The 20304-nt window shown below is 39.1% G+C and overlaps 1 protein-coding gene across 1 annotated transcript in view; it reads left to right on the plus strand.

Annotated features, from left to right (window-relative positions):
- Positions 1–20304, plus strand: part of LOC123848987 (cytosolic beta-glucosidase-like) — a 96669-nt gene that overhangs the window by 34389 nt on the left and 41976 nt on the right. The window contains 1 exon segment of the mRNA XM_064581934.1: positions 19517–19540. Coding sequence (XP_064438004.1) covers positions 19517–19540 — 24 coding nt within the window.

Genomic DNA, 20304 nt, shown 5'->3' on the forward strand with positions numbered 1-20304 from the left:
TAGGAACATGTTTTTGTCATATAGAATCTGTGAATTTTATTTCAAGATAAGGTTATTATTCTGACAACTGCTCTTTCCCCATGGAATTCTTTTCATATTTGAAAACAAATGTGAAAGAATAATCTTTAACTGGTAACACATATTTTGACACCAGTTAATTTCCCCATTCCAGCATCTACTTGGAACACTATTGCTTTGTAAATTTAATTTCTCCTCCCTATAAAGGAACCATAGACACAGAAACAAAATCCAATGCAAAAATGAGACTTTCAATTTCCTTTTTTTACCATGGTAGGCACACTTCTCTCTCATCATTCTATTTGAAAGGTCCTAGAATTATTCTATTCAAAATTAATCAGTAATATACTGAAATCAGCCAGAGGAATTCTGGAAAGTGACACAAAATGGTCTCCTTCCCAAACCTAAAATATATTGTACTCAATCCCTCACCCTGGCTTGGAGTTTATTGGCAGAGAGCAATTGGATTCCTATGATTTGAACCAAATGAAATTCTTTCTCTAGGTAAGAATTCACTTTCTGATTAAAAAAAAAAGAAAAAAAAGGAAATGTCTGGTTTTCTGAGATTCCACTCCCCCTTCTCCCTGTAAATGGCCCTATTCATAGTTCATCCATTGATGTTCCCAGCTTCATTCCAAGAGGAAAGTAAGCTAGTAACCAACAGGCAGATTTATGGATGGTACAAGGACCACAAATGACTTGTCCAAAATTGTTCTGTGTATTTTGAGAAAAGAGAGAAAAATAGAAACTGACTTTCTTCATTTCCAGCATGGTACTCTGTTCAGTACTAACATAATGGCATTTCATTGTTCTTTGAAATAGTTTTAAGTATTTTAATACAGTCCCTTAGATCTTTAACAGTAAAAAAAAGGTAGTCGACCCACAAACTAAGACAACTTAAACTTAGAAAAGTAATTGAAAGTGAAAGTGGAAAATGTGAGAAGATTTGAGTTTCTGAGGGGCAGGAGAGGAGATAGGATTAAAAACAAAATTCTGTTTTTCTACTTGTTGAATTTCAATAGTGTCTTTAAACAGATGGAAAAAGATACCATGCACTTAAAACATTAATTGTTCACAGTATGTATGTTCTCTTCTGATTTTTAACATTAGATGATCTATATTCATTGTAATTAGCACATAATATTATATTTGCTTTACATTTTAAAAATGTAGCCTTTCAAATGTGCAGAAATCTACTTATTGACAAAAAAAGATACATGTTATCTCTTCTGGAGTGGGTATAGTGATAGCAATTTCTTATATATTGTTATAGTAGACACCAATTATTTAATCTTGGTGAAACTCTTTTCTAGTAATTATTCCCTTTTCTTCAAGAAATATCCACCTCTTTTTATCCTCAGGCTTACCACAGGGACAACCATGTAAGTAGAATACCCCTCATTGTTAACACAGAGTTGGTTGGTTTAAATGTAGGCACATGACATGATCTGAGCCAATTCCAGTTCTTCACCAAGATTTAGAATTTGGGCCAATCACTTTGTCTCTTAGCCTAGGTTGGGCAGGGGAATGTAGCTTTGTAAGCCATTGGTGGCTGTGTTCTGCCACGGAAGCTAAGGAGTAGTGTGAAGGGGAGCTGCAGGTGCATCGAGGGAAGTGGAGACAAGAAACAGGGAGAGCTTTAGGGTGTGACTAGAGCTTCTAATTCCAGTTTTTCCTCAGACCCAGCTGCATGCATGATCTTGAGAGACATTACTTTTACTTACAATGAAATGCTCTTTCTGCTTCACCTGAATTTGATTGGTTTTCTATCACTTGGAACAAAAAGAGTGTTAACTGATACCATCATATCACTTCATTTTCAAAGCAGTGAGATGAGGTCATTGCTCCTATTATACAGATGAGAAGACTGAGTTTCAGAGAGGCTAGCTAAGTCATTTGTTCAGGATCACAAAGTGACTAATATTTCCTGGAACCAAGCAGAATGCTGCTACTACTATTTTGGTGTTTGATGAGGTCTGTGAGTTCAGGGCTTTCTGACTCAGCGTGGTTGCTTGTCATACCATACAGAACCTTTTCCTCATCCTTGGTACTCAGAACTTGCATAGATTCTTCAAAAGGGCTCCATGCTGCACCAGCTTGCATACCCACAACAGTGTAGGAGGGTTCCCCTTTCTCCGCATCCCCGCCAACATCTGTCATTTCCTGACTTGTTAATTTTAGCCATTCTGACTGGTGTGAGGTGGTATCTCATTGAGGTTTTGATTTGGATTTCCCTGATGCCGAGCGATATTGAGCACTTTTTCATGTGTCTGTTGGCCATTTGGATGTCTTCTTTGGAAAAATGTCTGTTCATGTCTTCTGCCCATTTCTTGATTGGATTCTTTGTTCTTTGGGCGTTGAGTTTGATGAGTTCTTTATAGATTTTGGATACTAGCCCTTTATCTGATATGTCATTTGCAAATATCTTCTCCCATTCTATCGGCTGTCTTTTGTCTTTGTTGACTGTTTCCTTTGCTGGAAAACAGTATGGAGGTTCCTCAAAAAGTTGAAAATAGAGCGACCATATGATCCAGCAATTGCACTACTGGGTATTTACCCCAAAGATACAAAAGTAGGGATCCGAAAGGGTATGTGCACCCCGATGTTTATAGCAGCAATGTCCACAATAGTCAAACTGTGGAAAGAGCCAAGATGTCCATCGACAGATGAATGGATAAAGAAGATGTGGTATATATATACAATGGAATATTATGCAGCCATCAAAAGGAATGAGATCTTGCCATTTGCAAGGACGTGGATGGAACTGGAGGGTATTATGCTGAGCGAAATAAGTCAAACAGAGAAAGACATGTATCATATGACCTCACTGATATGAGGAATTCTTAATCTCAGGAAACAAACTGAGGGTTGCTGGAGTGGGGAGTGGGGTGGGAGGGATGGGGTGACTGGGTGATAGACACTGGGGAGGGTATGTGCTCTGGTAAGCGCTGTGAATTGTGCAAGACTGTTGAATCTCAGATCTGTACCTCTGAAACAAATAATGCAATATATGTTAAGAAAAAAAAAAAAGGTAGCAGGAGGGGAGGAATGAAGGGGGGGAAAACGTAGGGGTAGACGAACCATGAGAGACAATGGACTCTGAAAACAAACTGAGGGTTCTAGAGGGGAGGGGTGTGGGAGGATGGGTTAGCCTGGTGATGGGTATTGAGGAGGGCACGTTCTGCATGGAGCACTGGATGTTATGCACAAACAATGAATCATGGAACACTACATCTAAAACTAATGATGTAATGTATGGGGATTAACATAACAATAAAAAAATTAACAAAAAAAAAAGGGCTCCATGCTGCCCCTGCAGGAGCCAATAGGTCCTATGACCTTGGACACCGCTCAGACGCCCCCTATCCTGCCTTTCGTCAGGAGAGTGGAGCTTAATTTACTAATCAATTTCCTGAGACTCCTTTGAGGTAGTGCTGATGATCTTGATTGGCAAGAACTTTACTAGTAAGAAACACCCTGTGCGGAATTAAAAATAATAACAGGCCAAGGAAGACATTCGTGGGAAGCGCTGCAGGTGAGAGCTGGCCAGAACCCAGGGAGTCAGATGGATGATGGCTTTGTGATCCCCACAAACAAAGCCTTCTCTCTAACATCACACATACGGACAGGCACAGAATGACACTAGAGTTGGATCAATGACATCCGCCTGGAGGTCTTACTGATCTCTTCAGGTACAATCCCACAGCAATTAATTGAGCAGTAAAGAGTAAGCTAATGTTTCTATTTCCTTTTGGGAAGGAAAAAAAAAAAAAAGAAAAATGTCATTTCAAGAAAAAAAAGAGAAATCAGCTAATGCCTTTTTAATCATTGCATTATTTAAATGCCTTTAAATAGGTTGTGTCTTAGTTAATGTAGATATAGATAAGAGAAAAGCAACACAGGAGAGACACGAAAAACTTGCTGTAACATATAACTAGGCTTACATTTCAGCTCTGTGAATTATTCGATGAGGGGCCTTTGACAAATTGTTCAACCTCCCAAACTCTCAGTTTGTTCATCTATAAAAGTGGATTAACACTTTCCCCTGACAGAGTTGTTGTAAAGATTCCATTTAATGAGCTAATATGTAATCACCCCCAACCAGCAATTGCCTGGCACACAGTAGGCTCTCAACCAATGGCAATAATTATTGTTATTACAAAATGTGTACTCTTAAGGATATATTTATCACCCCAAGTTATTTAACTTGTTATTTTAAAAATGTCATCCCAAGACTTTTTTTTTTTTAATTTTCCACCAAGTATTTAAGTTATAGCAGAATATTCCTCCACATCTGCAGGTTTCTCCATCATTCTTTTTGGGGAACCCCTGAATGAATGTTGTAACTTTGGCCCTCTCGCTATCTACAGTTGACTCCTGTGGAGTAGAAAGCAGCAACGGCCTCCCTCCATTCACTATTTCCATCAGAGAGGTTGCCAGATTAGGTGAAAAATTAAATCATTGGCAGCAGAAATAACCATCAAGCAACTGGGTAGCTGGAATTGCTCGGCCACATGAATTTTTTGCAGAAGTTCAGAAAGCAGTGATCTTCAAAGAGTTAAGCCTTTGTCACATCATATGAATCTCTATTATATTCATAGAATTTCCACCAGTCCTTGCTGCTCCAGAGCCGGCAGACAAGTTTAAGTTCATATGTAAACATACACAAATAGATGCCTCAGTAATCTGAATGTTGCCGAGGAGGTGAGGAAGTGTGTGAAGCAGGGGAGGTTACTCCCAATGGGTAATACTCCAGCCATGACCTAAATTCTCCTGAAAGGCACATACGTGTTCCTCATGTGCCTGAGGATGTGCCCAGCATGGGCCTGCCTTTCACTTGGCACATGATCTTTCCTCAGCCTGGAATGCCATGGCCTTTGCCTTCTTCCCGGCCCAAATCCTGTTGTTTGGAGTATGTGAACTTGCTGGAGGTCAGACAAGACATGGGTTTGAAACATGGTTCTACCACCCACAAGCTCAATAATTTTGGGATAATTCTTTTCTTTTTTTTTTTTAAAGATTTTATTTATTTATTTGAGAGAGAATGAGAGAGCACATGAGAGGGGGGAGGGTCAGAGGGAGAAGCAGACTCCCCGCCGAGCAGGGAGCCCGATGTGGGACTTGATCCAGGGACTCCAGGATCATGACCTGAGCCGAAGGCAGTCGCTTAACCAACTGAGCCACCCAGGCGCCCTGGGATAATTCTTAAACAGACAACACTTCAGCCATCTAATCTTTAAAATGGGGATAATAAGACCATCTGTCTTCTAAAAAGTGGTGAAAAGTGAAGAAGGTAATGCTTATAAAGCCTAAATATAGAGTCTGGCACATTACAAAGGATTCTGTAAATGGTGGCTAATTTTTGAAGGGGGTTGTGGACCCTTCTGTGCTGGAACTGTGTCTTTTTCATGATTTTATCTTCAGCCCTGACTACCTATTCTGTCATGCAGTAGGTGTTCTACACATTTGTTGAATTTGGTTGTGTCTGTCAGAGATGAGTTAGCCAATGGGTAATGAGAAATAAATGATTAAATAATTGGAGACTGTATTTTCTTTCCCTAAAGAAATATACCCCATAGAGGGGGAAAAAAAAGAAAGAAAGAAAGAAAGCAGACTTCTGGAAAGTTTCTGAGCCAGCCCAACTTTCCAGTCAGATCCATGCCTGAGTTAGCACAGCAGTAGATGATTGCAGAGAAGGTTTGTTAATGACCAGCTTTAGGCTTTTAATGACAAAACCCCTCAGCAAGATGTCATCGAAGTTATTGAAGACTTCACTGAAAGTGTTGAAACTGATGCATTGTAACAAGAAGGTTATAAATCTTGCAGCTTGGGTGTACCACCAAGACAAGATGCTGAGCACAGAATCACCCTGCTGTTGTCTGTCAGCATCCTCCCTCCCCTTTCCTCTTCTTCCCATGGAGAGCCAGTAAAGGAGAAATACATCCATTTCCCGAAGTAGTGCAGACCTGGCAGCCACCTGCCTATGTCAATTTCAGATCACAGAGGCCCATTTAACTGGACAAAATGTGTTAAGCACCTGTGTTTTTCTAAATGTGCATTTAAAAAATCCTAAGAATTAAGGAAAGATCTCAAAGGTTAATACACTGACCTTTTAGAAAAACTAACCAATTAAAAATCCATCTCAGGCTCAGAATCGAGACCCAAGTACCTGAATATAGATTTCCACTCCCTATCTATTGCTTTATTGCTTCTTAAAGTAAACCTTTGTCAACTTAGCCCCAATGAAGCAGTTCATCTCATAGTTCACAGATCGCTCACAGTTTTGGATACGTGTGGGGTGGGATATCAGATCCACTGGGTACTGTTGCTTCTGGCTGAACCGGATGACAGCTAGTCAAGGTCGGAACAGAGAAGAAAGAACAAGATTAGAAGGCTGTGCACAAGAATTGTTAGTGTGTGCTAGGGTACAGACTTGTGGAATTTGAAAAGTCATGAAAAAAACAATTTTCAATATATTTGTGGTCCACCAACCTACACAGTCAAACCACAGACAACTCAGAAGCCAGAGATTACAGAATTCACCTTAAACAGAGAGATGCCAGATGACCTTCCCTGATTTTTTTCTCCCCTCCTTCTGTTCAGTGGCACACTTCCTTTACGTTCTATTCATATAAAGCATGGCAGAGTAAAAAGTCTGCAGGGCTTGGAGAGTGAAGACAAAGTCCTGTGTTCTAGTAATGTGCCTTTGGGCCAGTTACCGTTAGGACTCTGAATGTCATCTTCCTTACCTGTTAAATGGGACCAATGCTAATTACTATTCTGCCTAACCCAAAGTCAGTTGTGAAATAAAATGAGACAATTTATGTCCCTATGTGCTCTGAATACCTTAAACTATTGGATATTTTATTCATATTGACACATTTACTTTACACTTGTAAGGACATCTGTCACTCTGGTCAAAACCCACACTCTGGACCTCAGTATTCTCCACTGTAAAGAGAAGGGATTGGTGCTCATTATCCAGTTGCTTTCAACATCTGCAATTCCCAGATTCTATGGTTTTATTTTTCTGCACATTGCTAAACTGCTGTGATGGTTTAATTGTTTAGGGGTTTTAGAGAACACGTGCTATGACCAAATGACTGGTGTAGAGCTTGGTAACACTCAAAACTCTCTCTCTCACACACACACACACACACACACGTGGTGGTTGTTAAGCTACTTGGCCAGGCTTACCCGGGTGTGGGTTGTAACACAGAATCTCTCATACACACACACACACACACACTCAGAACCACACACACACGTGGTGGTTGTTAAGCTACGTGGCCAGGCTTACCCGGGTGAGGCACATACTGATATGATTAGGGACATTGACCATTTAGCAGATACACCCTCTTAGAAACAGAACCTGATGCATCTGCTTCATGGGAATAGGCTCCATGGAGTTGCCCAAGTGAGAAGCATCTCAATCACAACTCAGAGAATCTGCCCTTGTGCTTTGTGACTGAAAACCACTCTTTATCTTCTCCTTCAGAAGCATTCTAATACTTATGCTGTGCCCCTACAGATGGACATGCCTTTGAGCTTCTTTTTAATTCAGCTCCACCTGTTCTGAGGGGATAATTACTTAAGGTTCCCCACTACCTCAGGCCTGGTGAATTTTAAGACTACTATAAAGCCTTCTAAAAAATATTCAGATTATCTCAAACTTACCTTCTCCATTTTTTTGACAATCTGTCCAGTAGTTTTTGTGTGATGTGGCAGCAAACAGAAGCTCAGTTTTATTTTTATAACTGTAAAAGAGACCTGTAAAATAATTGAGGCATAATTTATCTGGAGAAAATCTACTTTTCCAATATGAAGGGTAGACTCAGTGGAATCTTGAAAAAGGTGAAAAAAGGAGGAAGGATTTGATAATGATTTTCAAAGGAAATATATTTGACATATAATATTTTGTAAGTTTGAAGTGTACAACATGTTAATTTGATGTATTTATATATTGTAATATGATTCCCACCGTAGTGTTTGCTATTATGTTACATAATTATTTCTTTTTTTGTGCTGGGTACAATTGAGATTTAGTTTCTTAGCAACTTTGAAGTTTATAATACAGTATTGTTGGCTATAATCACTCTGATGTGCATTAGCTCTCCAGAACTTATTTATTATGAATTCCCAGTTTGTACTTTTAAACAACATATCCCCAATTCGCTCACCCTCCACCCACTGGTGACCACCATTCTGTTCTGTTTTTATGAGTTTGGCCTTTTTTGATTTCACATATAAGTGATATCATACAGTAGTTATCTTTCTCTGATTTATTTCACTTAGCATAATGCCCTCAAGTTCCATCCCTGTTGTGGCAGATGGCAAGATTTGGCAGAATAATATTTCATTGTACACACACACATCACCCTCTTTATCCATTCATCTGTTGGTGGACACTTAGATTGTGTCCATATCTTAGGTTATTGGGAGTAATGCTGCAATAAACATAGGAGTGCTTATCTGTTGGCTGTCATCTTGGCAAGGATATAGAGATAATAGAACTCTTATGCGCTGTTGGCAAGAATGCAAGTTGGTTCAGCCACTATGGAGAACAGTAGGGAGGTTCCTCAAAAAATTACAAATAGAACTAGCATATGATGAAGCAATTCCACTTCTGGGTATATATCCAAAGGAAATTAAAACATGGGTTTAAAGAGATAATGATTTTTTTTTAACCTGTTTCAGGAGAGCGCAATGGTGGAATATTCAGGTGATGAGAGAGCTGTTGGAATTGAGAGAAGGTGAACTTCTCAGGTTTTCCCGGGGGCCAAGGTGAAGTGGTCCTCAAGCATCTGCTTACATTAGCTCTTATTTCCTGATCTCCGAAATAACCTGATTACTACCTGATTACTACCTACCTTTAGTTATCTTGAGAATGAAAAGGCACTGCTTTGGAACAAGGCTAGTAAAATTTATCTTCGTGTGATTGCCAGGAATGTTAATAAAATTAATAATGGTATTAATAAAGATTCTATTGGATACCTGTGGGTTCATGGAAAGAATAGGGAGAAGTGGATGGCCAGGTGTTAGCCATTTCTACTCAGGAAGCTTCACATGAGTTTCCCAGGGCTTAGAAAGGAATATTCCCCATTATAAATTAATACATTGACATTATGTTTTGTAAATCAAGGTCTTGTGAGTTCATCAGTGAGGATTAGCTCTGGGTGCACAAAGAAATGAGTGTCTGCATTTGCAGTGTTGGTAATTAGACTATAAGCAGTGCTAATTTCACAGTTTCATAACCTTTCTCTCTGTGCTCTTATCTTACCTATTTATAACTTTGATGTTACTTATGCTGGTCAGTCGCTCTACAGTGACGTAAATATTGTGTGTGTCAGCCCTCCCAGATTGGGTGAATAACTGGTTAACTACATCCTGTATTATTTTTTCAATAGCAGGCCTGCCTCTGTGTAGAAGAAAATCAGCGATTTTATGAATAAGGACATTAAAAATTGGTGCCATAACTGATTCATGGGCTCCTTGTGCAATTGCAGCCTTGTTGCAATTAAGTGCAGGTTGAATAAGACAGTTGAATAGGGGCGCCTGGGTGGCTCGGTCGTTAAGTGTCTGCCTTTGGCTCAGGTCATGATCCCAGAGTCCTGGGTTCGAGCCCTGAGTCGGGCTCCCTGCTCAGCGGGAAGCCTTCTTCTCCCTCTCCCAGTCCCCCTGCTTGTGTTCCCTCTCTCGCTATGTCTCTCTCTGTCAAATAAATAAATAAAATCTTAAAAAAAAAAAAAGACAGTTGAATAGATGGGAGTTGAGAGATATTTTGAGTCTTAAAGACCCATTATAATCCTTGGAAGTAAGGAGGAAAACCGTCTTCAGAAGAAATGGAAGTTATATAAATGTACAAGCACTCATAGACAGGATCATTGTGTATAAAGATTTTTTTTTTTAAAGATTTTATTTATTTGATAGAGAGAGAGACAGCGAGAGAGGGAACACAAGCAGGGGGAGTGGGAGAGGGAGAAGCAGGCTTCCTGCCGAGCAGGGAGCCCGATGCGGGGCTCCATCCCAGGACTCTGGAATCATGACCTGAGCCGAAGGCAGACGCTTAACGACTGAGCCACCCAGGTGCCCCGTGTATAAAGATTTTATTTACCATTTTTGAATGACAAAATTTGACCAGAATTCAATTTTGAAGTGTTTTGAGCTATATACTTAGCATTCAGTAGCCGGTTGGTAAATGCGTAATGGTTGATTAGGAAATTGAATCTAAACAAACAGGAAAACTGAATAACTCCTGGGAATTAGAACAAAATATTAGATTTATACCACCATTTTGCTTATTTAAAGAAATAGTGGATTGTTTTTGCTATTATGAGAATAATTTTCATGCTTCGGTATTATGCATAGGTGCTAATTATACCCTTTTGATACTAAATTTGGTTTTGCTGAGACAGTAATTGAAATCTATGCTGAAGGTTTTTAAAATCTGTATATAAATACACTTAACTCCTCTGTGCCTCAGTTCCTTCATTAGAAAAAGAAAAGGGTTGAACTAGCTATTCTTTTGGGATCCTTCCAGTTTAAGAATTTTGTGACCCTCTAAATATCCTTTCGACTCAGGTATGTCAAGGATCATATTTTCTTAGAACTCTCAATAATTTCTTCGGCTATAGAATTAAGTCTAAGGAATTATAATTAACATATTTTTTTTTAACTTTCTTCATTCTTCTCATTTAGCTCCTTAATTTGAAATGTGAACACCTTTCTTAGCTGAACATAAAATAAGACCTTACTCTTCAATGAACTGTTTCTGTCGATATTGATTCAGGTTCCGGGTCACATTTTCTTGACCTTCAGTCTGGGAGTTTCCTCTTCTATTCACTCATATTGAAAACGAACCTTACTTTTCCTGCCCTGAGAAAGTTATCCCTTGGAGTTCAGAGTCAGAAGGGTCACCCAGATTCAAGTTTAACAAAGTTACTGTAGAGAACATAAAATCTCAGAGAGGAAATAGAATGAACAAATCAGTCCAGAGCATTAGAATAAAATCCCCAGCTGAACAAGTGTTCGGCACTTACGATCACAAGTAGTAGAATCACCTTTCAAAACACGATCATGGCAAGCCCCACCTAATCTATCAAGTTTTAAGACAGTTAAGCTTCGCCATAAATGCATAATTTAATTCAGTCAGGCAGTGCAGTGATTTCTCACTTTCCTTAAATTTGACTTGAGCATGAAACTGTTGTGTCTGGGTGAGATCCTGAATTAGAAAGAGGATAAGGTTGCAGCCATTTTCAAAATTACCTTCCCACCATAATTCTGCAGAGACTTCATAGCTGGGAAATCTCCTCTTCCATTTGGAAATTTTGAACACAGAGTTTACGCCAATCAGGGTTCCTTTTACCCCAAGTTACTGTTTAGGTAGGATTTTCTTCAATACAATGAAAATATCAGCCTGGTGCTGGAGATGAAAGTAGTTTCTTTCAGAATAGAAAGAAATTCTTGAGGCTTATCTGGAAATGCTATGTGCAGAGGAGGAGAAGGAGGCCTGTCTCCCTGAATAGGGTCATCTCAGCAACAGCAAAGTCTCCTGTGTGTGAATGAGATTAGCTAATGAAACAGTATCATGGCCTGAGATTATTTTGTACCATTCTAAAGTTCAGCCACATTTCCCCCCTTGTTTGTGAAATTCCATTATAGGAATCACACCTGCTTTAGAGATAAGTGAAACCATTACGGGTGGAGGGAGAAAAGGCATTTGAACCTTGAAGAATTTTAATTGGCGCTGGTGAGTGAAGGTGAACAAGAAGCCATAAATGTTTCAAGGGAAAACATTAATGAGCTTGGGACAAATGTAGATGATGGGAGGAGGGATGCCTTCCATCTGTTGGTGCAATAACTTTTTCTCGCCTAACAAGTGGAATTCATTTCTTTAGTGGGTTTAAACCCAGCCTAAAGTCTTCAATAATTTTAAATGGCCACATTGTTTCATGACTAATAATCAAGTCAAATATGTTTTATAGTTAAAAATAAGCAAAAAACGGGGCATCTGGGTGGCTCAGTCGTTAAGCGTCTGCCTTCGGCTCAGGTCATGATCCCAGGGTCCTGGCATCGAGCCCCGCATCGGGCTCCCTGCTCCTCGGGAGGCCTGCTTTCTCCCTCTCCCACTCCCTCTGCTTGTGTTCTCTCTCTTGCTGTGTCTCTCTCTGTCAAATAAATAAAATCTTTAAAAAAATAAGCAAAATAACACAAAAATTAGATCACTGCATAAAATGGGAGTACATGAGTGTATATGAAGTGTGTATATCTTTATTGGTAGATCATTTTGTTCTGTGGCTGGGGCCATGCTGGTTTAGTCTTCTTAAAACGTTATTCTTCCAAAGATGTTCAGTCTATGTTGTTGATCCTTTGAATGAACAGTTGGCCTTTTATTTAAAAAAGAAACTTCAAAAATATTTCATGGCCAACGTTTGCTGCCCTCATGAATGTATGATAGTAATGTCAAGAGTGACTCAGAAATATCCTTCAGCATTTCTGGGAGAACAAACGGCATGACCCATTGTGAGTAGGTTTTGTACAGACAGGCAGCACTTTTTATGAATACTTCTATACAACAAGGATTTGCATATTTGACACAGTGAAAGAGCATATTCTTTTTTTTTTTTTAAAGATTTTATTTATTTATTTATTTGATAGAGAGAGACACGGCGAGAGAGGGAACACAAGCAAGGGGAGTGGGAGAGGGAGAAGCAGGCTTTCCACCGAGCAGAGAGCCCAATGCGGGGCTCGATCCCAGGGCCCTGGGATCAGGACCTGAGCTGAAGGCAGACACTTAATGACTGAGCCACCCAGGAGCCCCGAAAGAGCATATTCTTTAAAGACAAATAGTTCTGCATTCAAAACCTGGCTCTGACACCCTTTCGTGCTGTGTAACCTTGGACCTGTTATCCTGACTCTATGAATATCAGTTCGTCATTTGTGAAATTTTATTTTTGGTGAGGATTAATGACATACTTCATATCCTAGAAAAATGCCTAGCATATAAATCCCCCAAATGATAACTATTGCAGTGAATTCTTTGTTATCCAGCATCTATTAACCAGGATTTTAGAAAAACTGTGACTTCCTGCACAGTCATCAAGCACTGATAATTTATGCTTCTCTTGATGACCCTGAAATGCATTCTGAATAATTAGAGAAAGATTAAATTATAATCAGTTTAGTTTCAGTGTTAAGTGTATTTTAATTTATTCTCATTCTTTAAAAATTTGTAATCCTTCTGCATGTGGTAACAATTAACAAAAAATATTTGATTAGCTGGAGCACTCTACTTCCTGACTGTCAGACTAATAAAGAGTTTATTGTATGTTGTTGGAACTCAAATTCTGCCCTACAGATAAACTGGCCATTTGCCAGATGGATTCGCTTCACACGGGTCTGATATCAATTCTCAGACCCAATGTGTTGAATTCTTGCCTGTTGGAAATTCTAGAATTAGTCCTTAAAGATCCTTAAATAATACTCTATACAAGGCCCTGTTTGCATATTTTTTATCACAAGGTCATAATGTTGGTCATCCCATCTGATTTTGTGCAGATGAGTAACTAAATCTAGCCTTGAGGGTTGTCTGTTCTTTTCCTATGGATTTCTAGAGATGGACATCACAACTGACATTAGTAATCAATCTATCTTGGTGTTTCATCAACCTTTACTCTTATCCAATCATGTTTGAGACTTATTTTCATTGGACTTTTTAGGCTTTATAACCTTCCTGATGAAAACTTCACCATGCATTTTATCATTTCTGTGGTCTTTTGAACTTCCCACGTTCTCTCCCCCTCATCTCAACCCCCCCGCCCCAAATAAGGTCATATACTGCTTTAAAAGATGGCTTAACAACTGACTTGACTTAAAAATAGTCCCCTCAAAAAATTATCACTATTATTGTCCCTTTGTGATCTCAGTTAATATGGTTCATTTTCAGGCAAGCTGATTGACTTTAGTTGTTTAATTGATCACCATAGGACATAATATTCATTGGTTTCCCTCTGTCTGGTCTCATTCTGCCTGCCTTTAAATCCCTGCCTTGCCCTGAAATCCCTCTTCCAACACAACAGTCTTCTCTTCCATGATGTCCTTCACATCCCAGCTGACATCCTCAGCACTTGCTTCATGAGTTCAACAGTGGCAATAGAAGGAGGCTGATTGTCCCCCTTAAAGGGAGAGCAAGGCCAAGGGAAAAATAACTGGTGAAGATTTCATTTTGCTTTCCAAGACCAGGCAACTCTTGGCCCTGGTGTGAAGGCAGTATTGGCTAGGGTGCTCCTGTCAAAATGTAGAAGTCTTCCTTGGTAATGTCAGGGCGAGCACTAGGTAAGGATAGGAAGCCTGGGTGCATAGCCAGAAAGCAACAATTAGCATTCTATAATCCTGTGATTTCTCTGAGACTCAACTCACTAGGTAGCTGTCCTTCATTTGATAAGGTAAGTTTCATGCTATTGTGTGTAATTTTACCCCAAAGTTATTTTTTCTCATTATATAGACATATATTGAAAGCCAGCAACTCAATGGTATCACCATCACTGTTTCTTTAGCTACACCAAACTTACATCTATTTAGCTACCACAAACATGTTTCATGTTTAACAAACCATATTTGCATTATAGGGCTATTTTGAATTGTTTGGGAACCATGGGTTTGAACTTTGGTGTATCAGAATGGTCAATTGCAATATTTTATTGAATAGGCTTCTTTAACAAAATGTGACATTTTCCTAAGTATAGTATAAGACCATGTGGCAGAACAAATGAATATATGTTAATATAAATATAATGCTAAAACTTAAGGACATTAACAAAATTGAAGTTTAAATATCTTTACTAGCGTTCCGTACTGATACATCTTTAGTCACAAAAATGTCATATTAAATATTTGTGTTGGTCAGTAGTTGAAGGGTGTTTATATGATGTATTTTATTTTGTTGACTTTTGACATTACTAATGCTGTATTCTCTTATAAATATGTGTAATTGCATTCACCTGAAGTCTTTTATTACTTTCCTTTTATTTAAGGGAGATTTGCTTCTTGAAAAAATTCTCTTCGTGTTTCTATTTTTTAAAATATCTTTTGGTTAACACAAGCACTGTTAAATCTGTTATTGAAAATGATGGTAGAAAGGAGAGTTAAGAAATGCCAGTTTAAACTTGTTGAGAAGTGTTAAGTTTTGTCAATTATTGAAGATTGGTCATTTTATTATATTCAGGCTCTAGATAAAAAGAAATACCAGCTAATAAAGCTGAAGAGGGAGGGAAAAGGGGAAGAATGCAAACATTCTGACCATAGATTGTTGACATAAAGCTTGGAAACTAGCTCGAAGCATCCTGGCATCCAGGTCAAAGGGGACTCACCAAAAGTTACATCTGTGATTTCAAGTTGTGCTCTGTGGAGTCTTGGGTTCCATGGAGATATTTTTGGGGACTGTAAGTTTGTATAGAGGGAGGGTGAGAAAGTGGGGTTCCAGGGCACCTCAGTTTTTATTCGTTGTATATATTAGGAATCCATAAAAATTTTCATTTGAAAGGAAGACTCTGTTGCTAAAAAAAGAAAAATTGGAAAGCCGCTGAATAATAGGGATCTCATTATCAGAGGGGAAGCAACATAGTAGCTCCTTTGGGGAAATGAAGCTTAACTGCCTTTCTCTTTCACTTAAAAAAAAGTTATTTCAAACATACAGAAAAATACAGGTATCCACGTAACTGTGACCCAGATTTAACAAATGTTCATATTTTGCCACATGTATTTCACATTAAAAAAAATAAATAAAATTGACCCTGGTGAAACCCCTTTGTACCCTTCCTGTCCAAATCCCCTTTGCTCCCTCCCTGACCTTGGATAACCCAGATCCTGAAGTTGATGTGTGTCCGCTTGTGCACTAGATACACATCTTGTTACAAATGTATGTATCCATAACCCATTTGTATATTGTTTTGTGCGTTATACCATTTACATAATAGCTTCACAATATACTTATCCATTTTCAACAATACATTCTTTAAGATTTACCATGTTTATACTTTTAGCTTTAACTCATTCTTTTTAATGGATCTATGGTATTCTGATATGTGAACACACCACATTTATTTTTCTGTTCTCCTGCTGACAGATATTTGGAGTCCAGATGATGGATATATATATTTTTTTTTTCACTTTTACAAACAGTGCTGCACTGAATATCCTTGAGTAGCTCATGTTTGAAAGGCATTTCTTACATGGGAGTTTATGAAGCAGGCCTTCAGCTAGCCCACCTGGTGTCTTTGTACCATTTAGAATGAGGTTCCCTTTCCTTAAAACATTACATTTTCTGGGAAATGGTCGCAAAGACTAAGCAAATCTATAATCACTTTATTTCAAGGGTGTCCTCCATACTTTCTCAAAGTAGAACTTGCATGATCAGAGCAGTCACCCTGTATGCAGGGGACCCAAACTAAGAAAACCCGCAGGATATCAAGAGTTTGGGTGAATGAGTGTGCTTAACAGGTTAGCAGCTGTAATCTAAATCAAAGATTTGTGCTTAGAATTCACATGAGATCTTCCCAGCTAAAGGCAGGGGTTGGGAAAAAAAAAATGTGTCTTCTTCAGAGATAATACGTTGCAAATGAGGAACACAGGGAAGATGTGTAGGCTTCCTTTCTTTTCCAGGTCACAGAGGACCAGAGGCAGGGTCAAGTGATACCGTATGGAAGTGTTATTGTCCAGAACACGTCCCTCAAGCTCCTCCTATGTAGACACGTATACAGCACAGACTCCTACCAGACGTCATCTGCTAACTCAGCAATATGCTACTGGAGAAGGCAAGCTGTCCAGGGAGACATATATGTCTTTGCTCTGGGTAAGGAAGCTTGAATGGCATTGGGCTGAGGTGCCATGCTGTGAGCCTCCCACTGAGGCTAGCACTACAAGTGCCAATACATTGAAATGTGTTCATGGAAAGTTCCTTTGGTACTCCTTAGGTGGCTTTGCTGGAGAGGAAAACAACCCCACAAGAGGCAGTGCAATGTCCCCTTTGTTGTTTATGGGAATTTGGTAGGGGACAAACTCTACCCTGCTTTTGAAATCTTAAAAGCCTATTATTTGCTTTGCAAAGTCCTTGCAATTAGACGTTGCATGAGACAGTCTAGCAGGAAACTCCCTTAGGTGCCTAAACTTCCCTTCTTGAGCCTGTCCCAGGCAACATTTTCATCAATGATTTGGGTAAAGAGTTGAGGGAATGCATTTCCAATTTGCAGATGACAAAAAGCTCATTAGGGGAGAGCGCAAAAACAAGCTTGCTGCTACTTTTATGGTGGTTTGTTTATTTTCATCAAACAGGCCTTAGCTTAAATTTCACCTCCTCACAGAGGCTTTCCCTGAGGATCTGACTAATGTATGACCTTCATTTCCAATCAGTTTCTACCTGTTTTCTTTATCCAAAATTGTATTTCTTAGTTGTTTAATGGTTTCCTGACACATCTCCATAGGCTATAAGCTTGATGAGAGAAGGGACCATGCTTCCCTGATCATTTCTGCCCCTGCTTCCACCCCCAGGACATAGCATAGTTCCTGGCACATAATAGGAACTCAATATTAATTTTTGTTGATTGAATGAAAGTCATGGGAATCATTGAAGAATATTAGGCAAGGAAGTGACATGATCAGATTCCTGGTTCAGAAATGAAATTTGGAAGGAGTCAAGACTAGAAGCCTGGTATACATTATTGAATATGCTTCATGGAAGCAAACATATGTGTTGTAGTTGTTTAAAAATCTGCCTTACTTGTATTCACAGTGTCAGATCTCCTGATTATAAGGTATAATAGCATCACTCTTAATTTTGTCTGGAATATTATCTTCCATCCTTGGCACCATTGAGCATTAACATTAACAATCTAAATCATACCCAGAGGATAATGTCTAGGATGATCTCATAACAGGGAGAGGGCTTTTAGTTTTTGTTAAACTGTTAAAGAACTATCAGGTACAAGACTAAAAAGATTCATTTTGTGTTGTTGGAGAGGGCAGAACTCAGGCCAGTGGGGGCCCATTACATGAAAGCAAGTTTCAGTTTAACATTAAGACAGAGCTTTCTAACAATTAGTGGGGCTGAATAAGGGAATGAACGTCCTCAGGAGACCATTGGATACTTGTCAATAGATGGCGTGGAAGCAGATGCCAGATGCCCATCTGTCAAAGACGCTGTTGAGAGGTTGTCTGCCCCATGTGGGAGGGTCATTCCACAAGTGTGTGCAATCGCCTAATATTTATTGAGTACCCACAGTGCACTTGCTTCCATGGAGGATACAGAAATATATAAGGCACAGCTGCTGTCTGGACATGATCATCTTCCAATCCTAAATTCTGTGAATTTCAGAGAGTTTTAGCCAAGGCCCTAATGTAATTCTCCCATCCTTCACATTAGAGCAGTCTGAAGTTATGAAGTCCCAGAACATCGCCAACCTACTGGTCACACTTAACCTTATGCCCAGCAGTACGGACATGGTGCAGAATACCACTTCATAGCCAAGTCCTACTTTTGTCCCCCAGTTGGAGCTCTGGCTTTGCTTTTGTGACATAAAAGATTCTAGCATAGGCAAGTTTCTTTTCTTTGGCTCACTTCTCTTCTGGTTTTGAAAGTTTAATAGGAATTCTGAGCTCAGGATGACATGTGTTGGCTTTATTTAATCAAACTTTGTCAAGATAAATATTTTTGCATTAGAATTGGATCTCTGTGATTTTCACCAATGACAAAAACATGAATTATAAAGTAGAGACTTTACGGAATTATAAGTAAGCACACTTAATTCTTTAAAGTCAGATCTGCCCCAATCAATCACAAAGTGTTTGACTTGGAAACCTCCTTCCACACAGTAGAGAACATAAATAAATAAACATCTGAATGGAACAGTTTGGGTGGTTTCATCTGGATATCACATAATGACCTAACATTTTGGTTTGAATTCTCTGGCCTCTGTCAGTAACATGAAGTTGGCTGTTGATGTCAGAAGAAAAATTATTAAATTTCCTTACTATCTACAGCTCATTGACAAGTCTTTGAAACAGGCAGAGTGACATTCCTCCAGGGACACAGCTGCCTCGGTGTTAATACTTTGCTAAGGGCAAAAGGCAATCTTGGCCCAACCCCCAGGATCCGGTAAGCCAGATACTTTAACATATCAAAATTCCTTTGGAAATTTCCCTTATCTCTACCCCCTAAGATACATGTTGGCAATCATCCCTGAAGCATAGGACCCACTGTTATACATCTGAAGGGTCTCATGACTGAGTTTTTACTAATCAGTAATAAATGACCTTTCCTAACAATAGTTAGCCCCCTCAGGATCCTGGAAACCTTTTTTCCAAAATACCTGGGAGACTTAACCCTATCCTTAACCCCCTCCCAACTTGAAAGTATATAACTGGCCTCTCCTCATGACCCCAGTGCAGCTCCTTCAGCCCACGGGTCCTGTCCCCATGCTTTCATAAAACCACCTTTTTGCACCAAAGACGTTTCAAGAATTCTTTCTTGGCCATTGCCTCTGAACCCTAACGTCTTTTCCTACATCAGCTGTCACATGGATATGGCCTCTCTCTCTTTCACACACTTCAGAAACAAGTGTGTTGGAACCTCTTTATGTAGGTAATATCTGCTGTAGTCACTGATCCACCTGCTATCACAGTGATCTGAGGGATTAATATGCTTCCTTAGGCTATTTAACAGAACATTGGGAGCCACCTTGACCCTGAGTAGATTTACAGCCCCAGATATTTAATGTTTAATTTCATACTATATTAGTAAATATACAAGACACTTGAACAGTCCTTAAAAAATATTCCTTTGCTATATAGTCTGGGGACTTCGTTACTTCTTCCACTGGCCAAAGTCTCTTTGTATGTGCTTTCTTTTCATTTGTTGACCTTAAAATTAATCCAGATTAAAAATATGTTCTCCAAATGTAGTTCAGATTAATGTATTCTGCGTAAGGGATATAGTACAGAAGGAGCTCATGAGGGAGACAGCTTTCCCAAGCCATTGCTTTAAAGTCACTAAGAATGATTTGCCAGCAGGGCCTAGAGTGTTCAGTTAGTATTGTATGCAAGGATTTTTAAAGGATCTTAGCTGGAAAAGCAAAAAAATTGGGAAATTAAAAGTATTAAAATGGAAGTTTGCATAATCTCACCAGGGGGAAAACATTGCTCCTATATCACTCCTTTTTTTTTTTTTTTAAAGATTTTATTTATTTATTTGAAAGAGAGAGAGAGAAAGAGACCACGAGTTGGGGAGAGGGGCAG

This window comes from Mirounga angustirostris, unplaced genomic scaffold, assembly GCF_029215605.1.
Source record: "Mirounga angustirostris isolate CCGP_5_RB_7025 unplaced genomic scaffold, mMirAng1.0.hap1 SCAF_2, whole genome shotgun sequence".
Lineage (NCBI taxonomy): Eukaryota > Metazoa > Chordata > Mammalia > Carnivora > Phocidae > Mirounga > Mirounga angustirostris.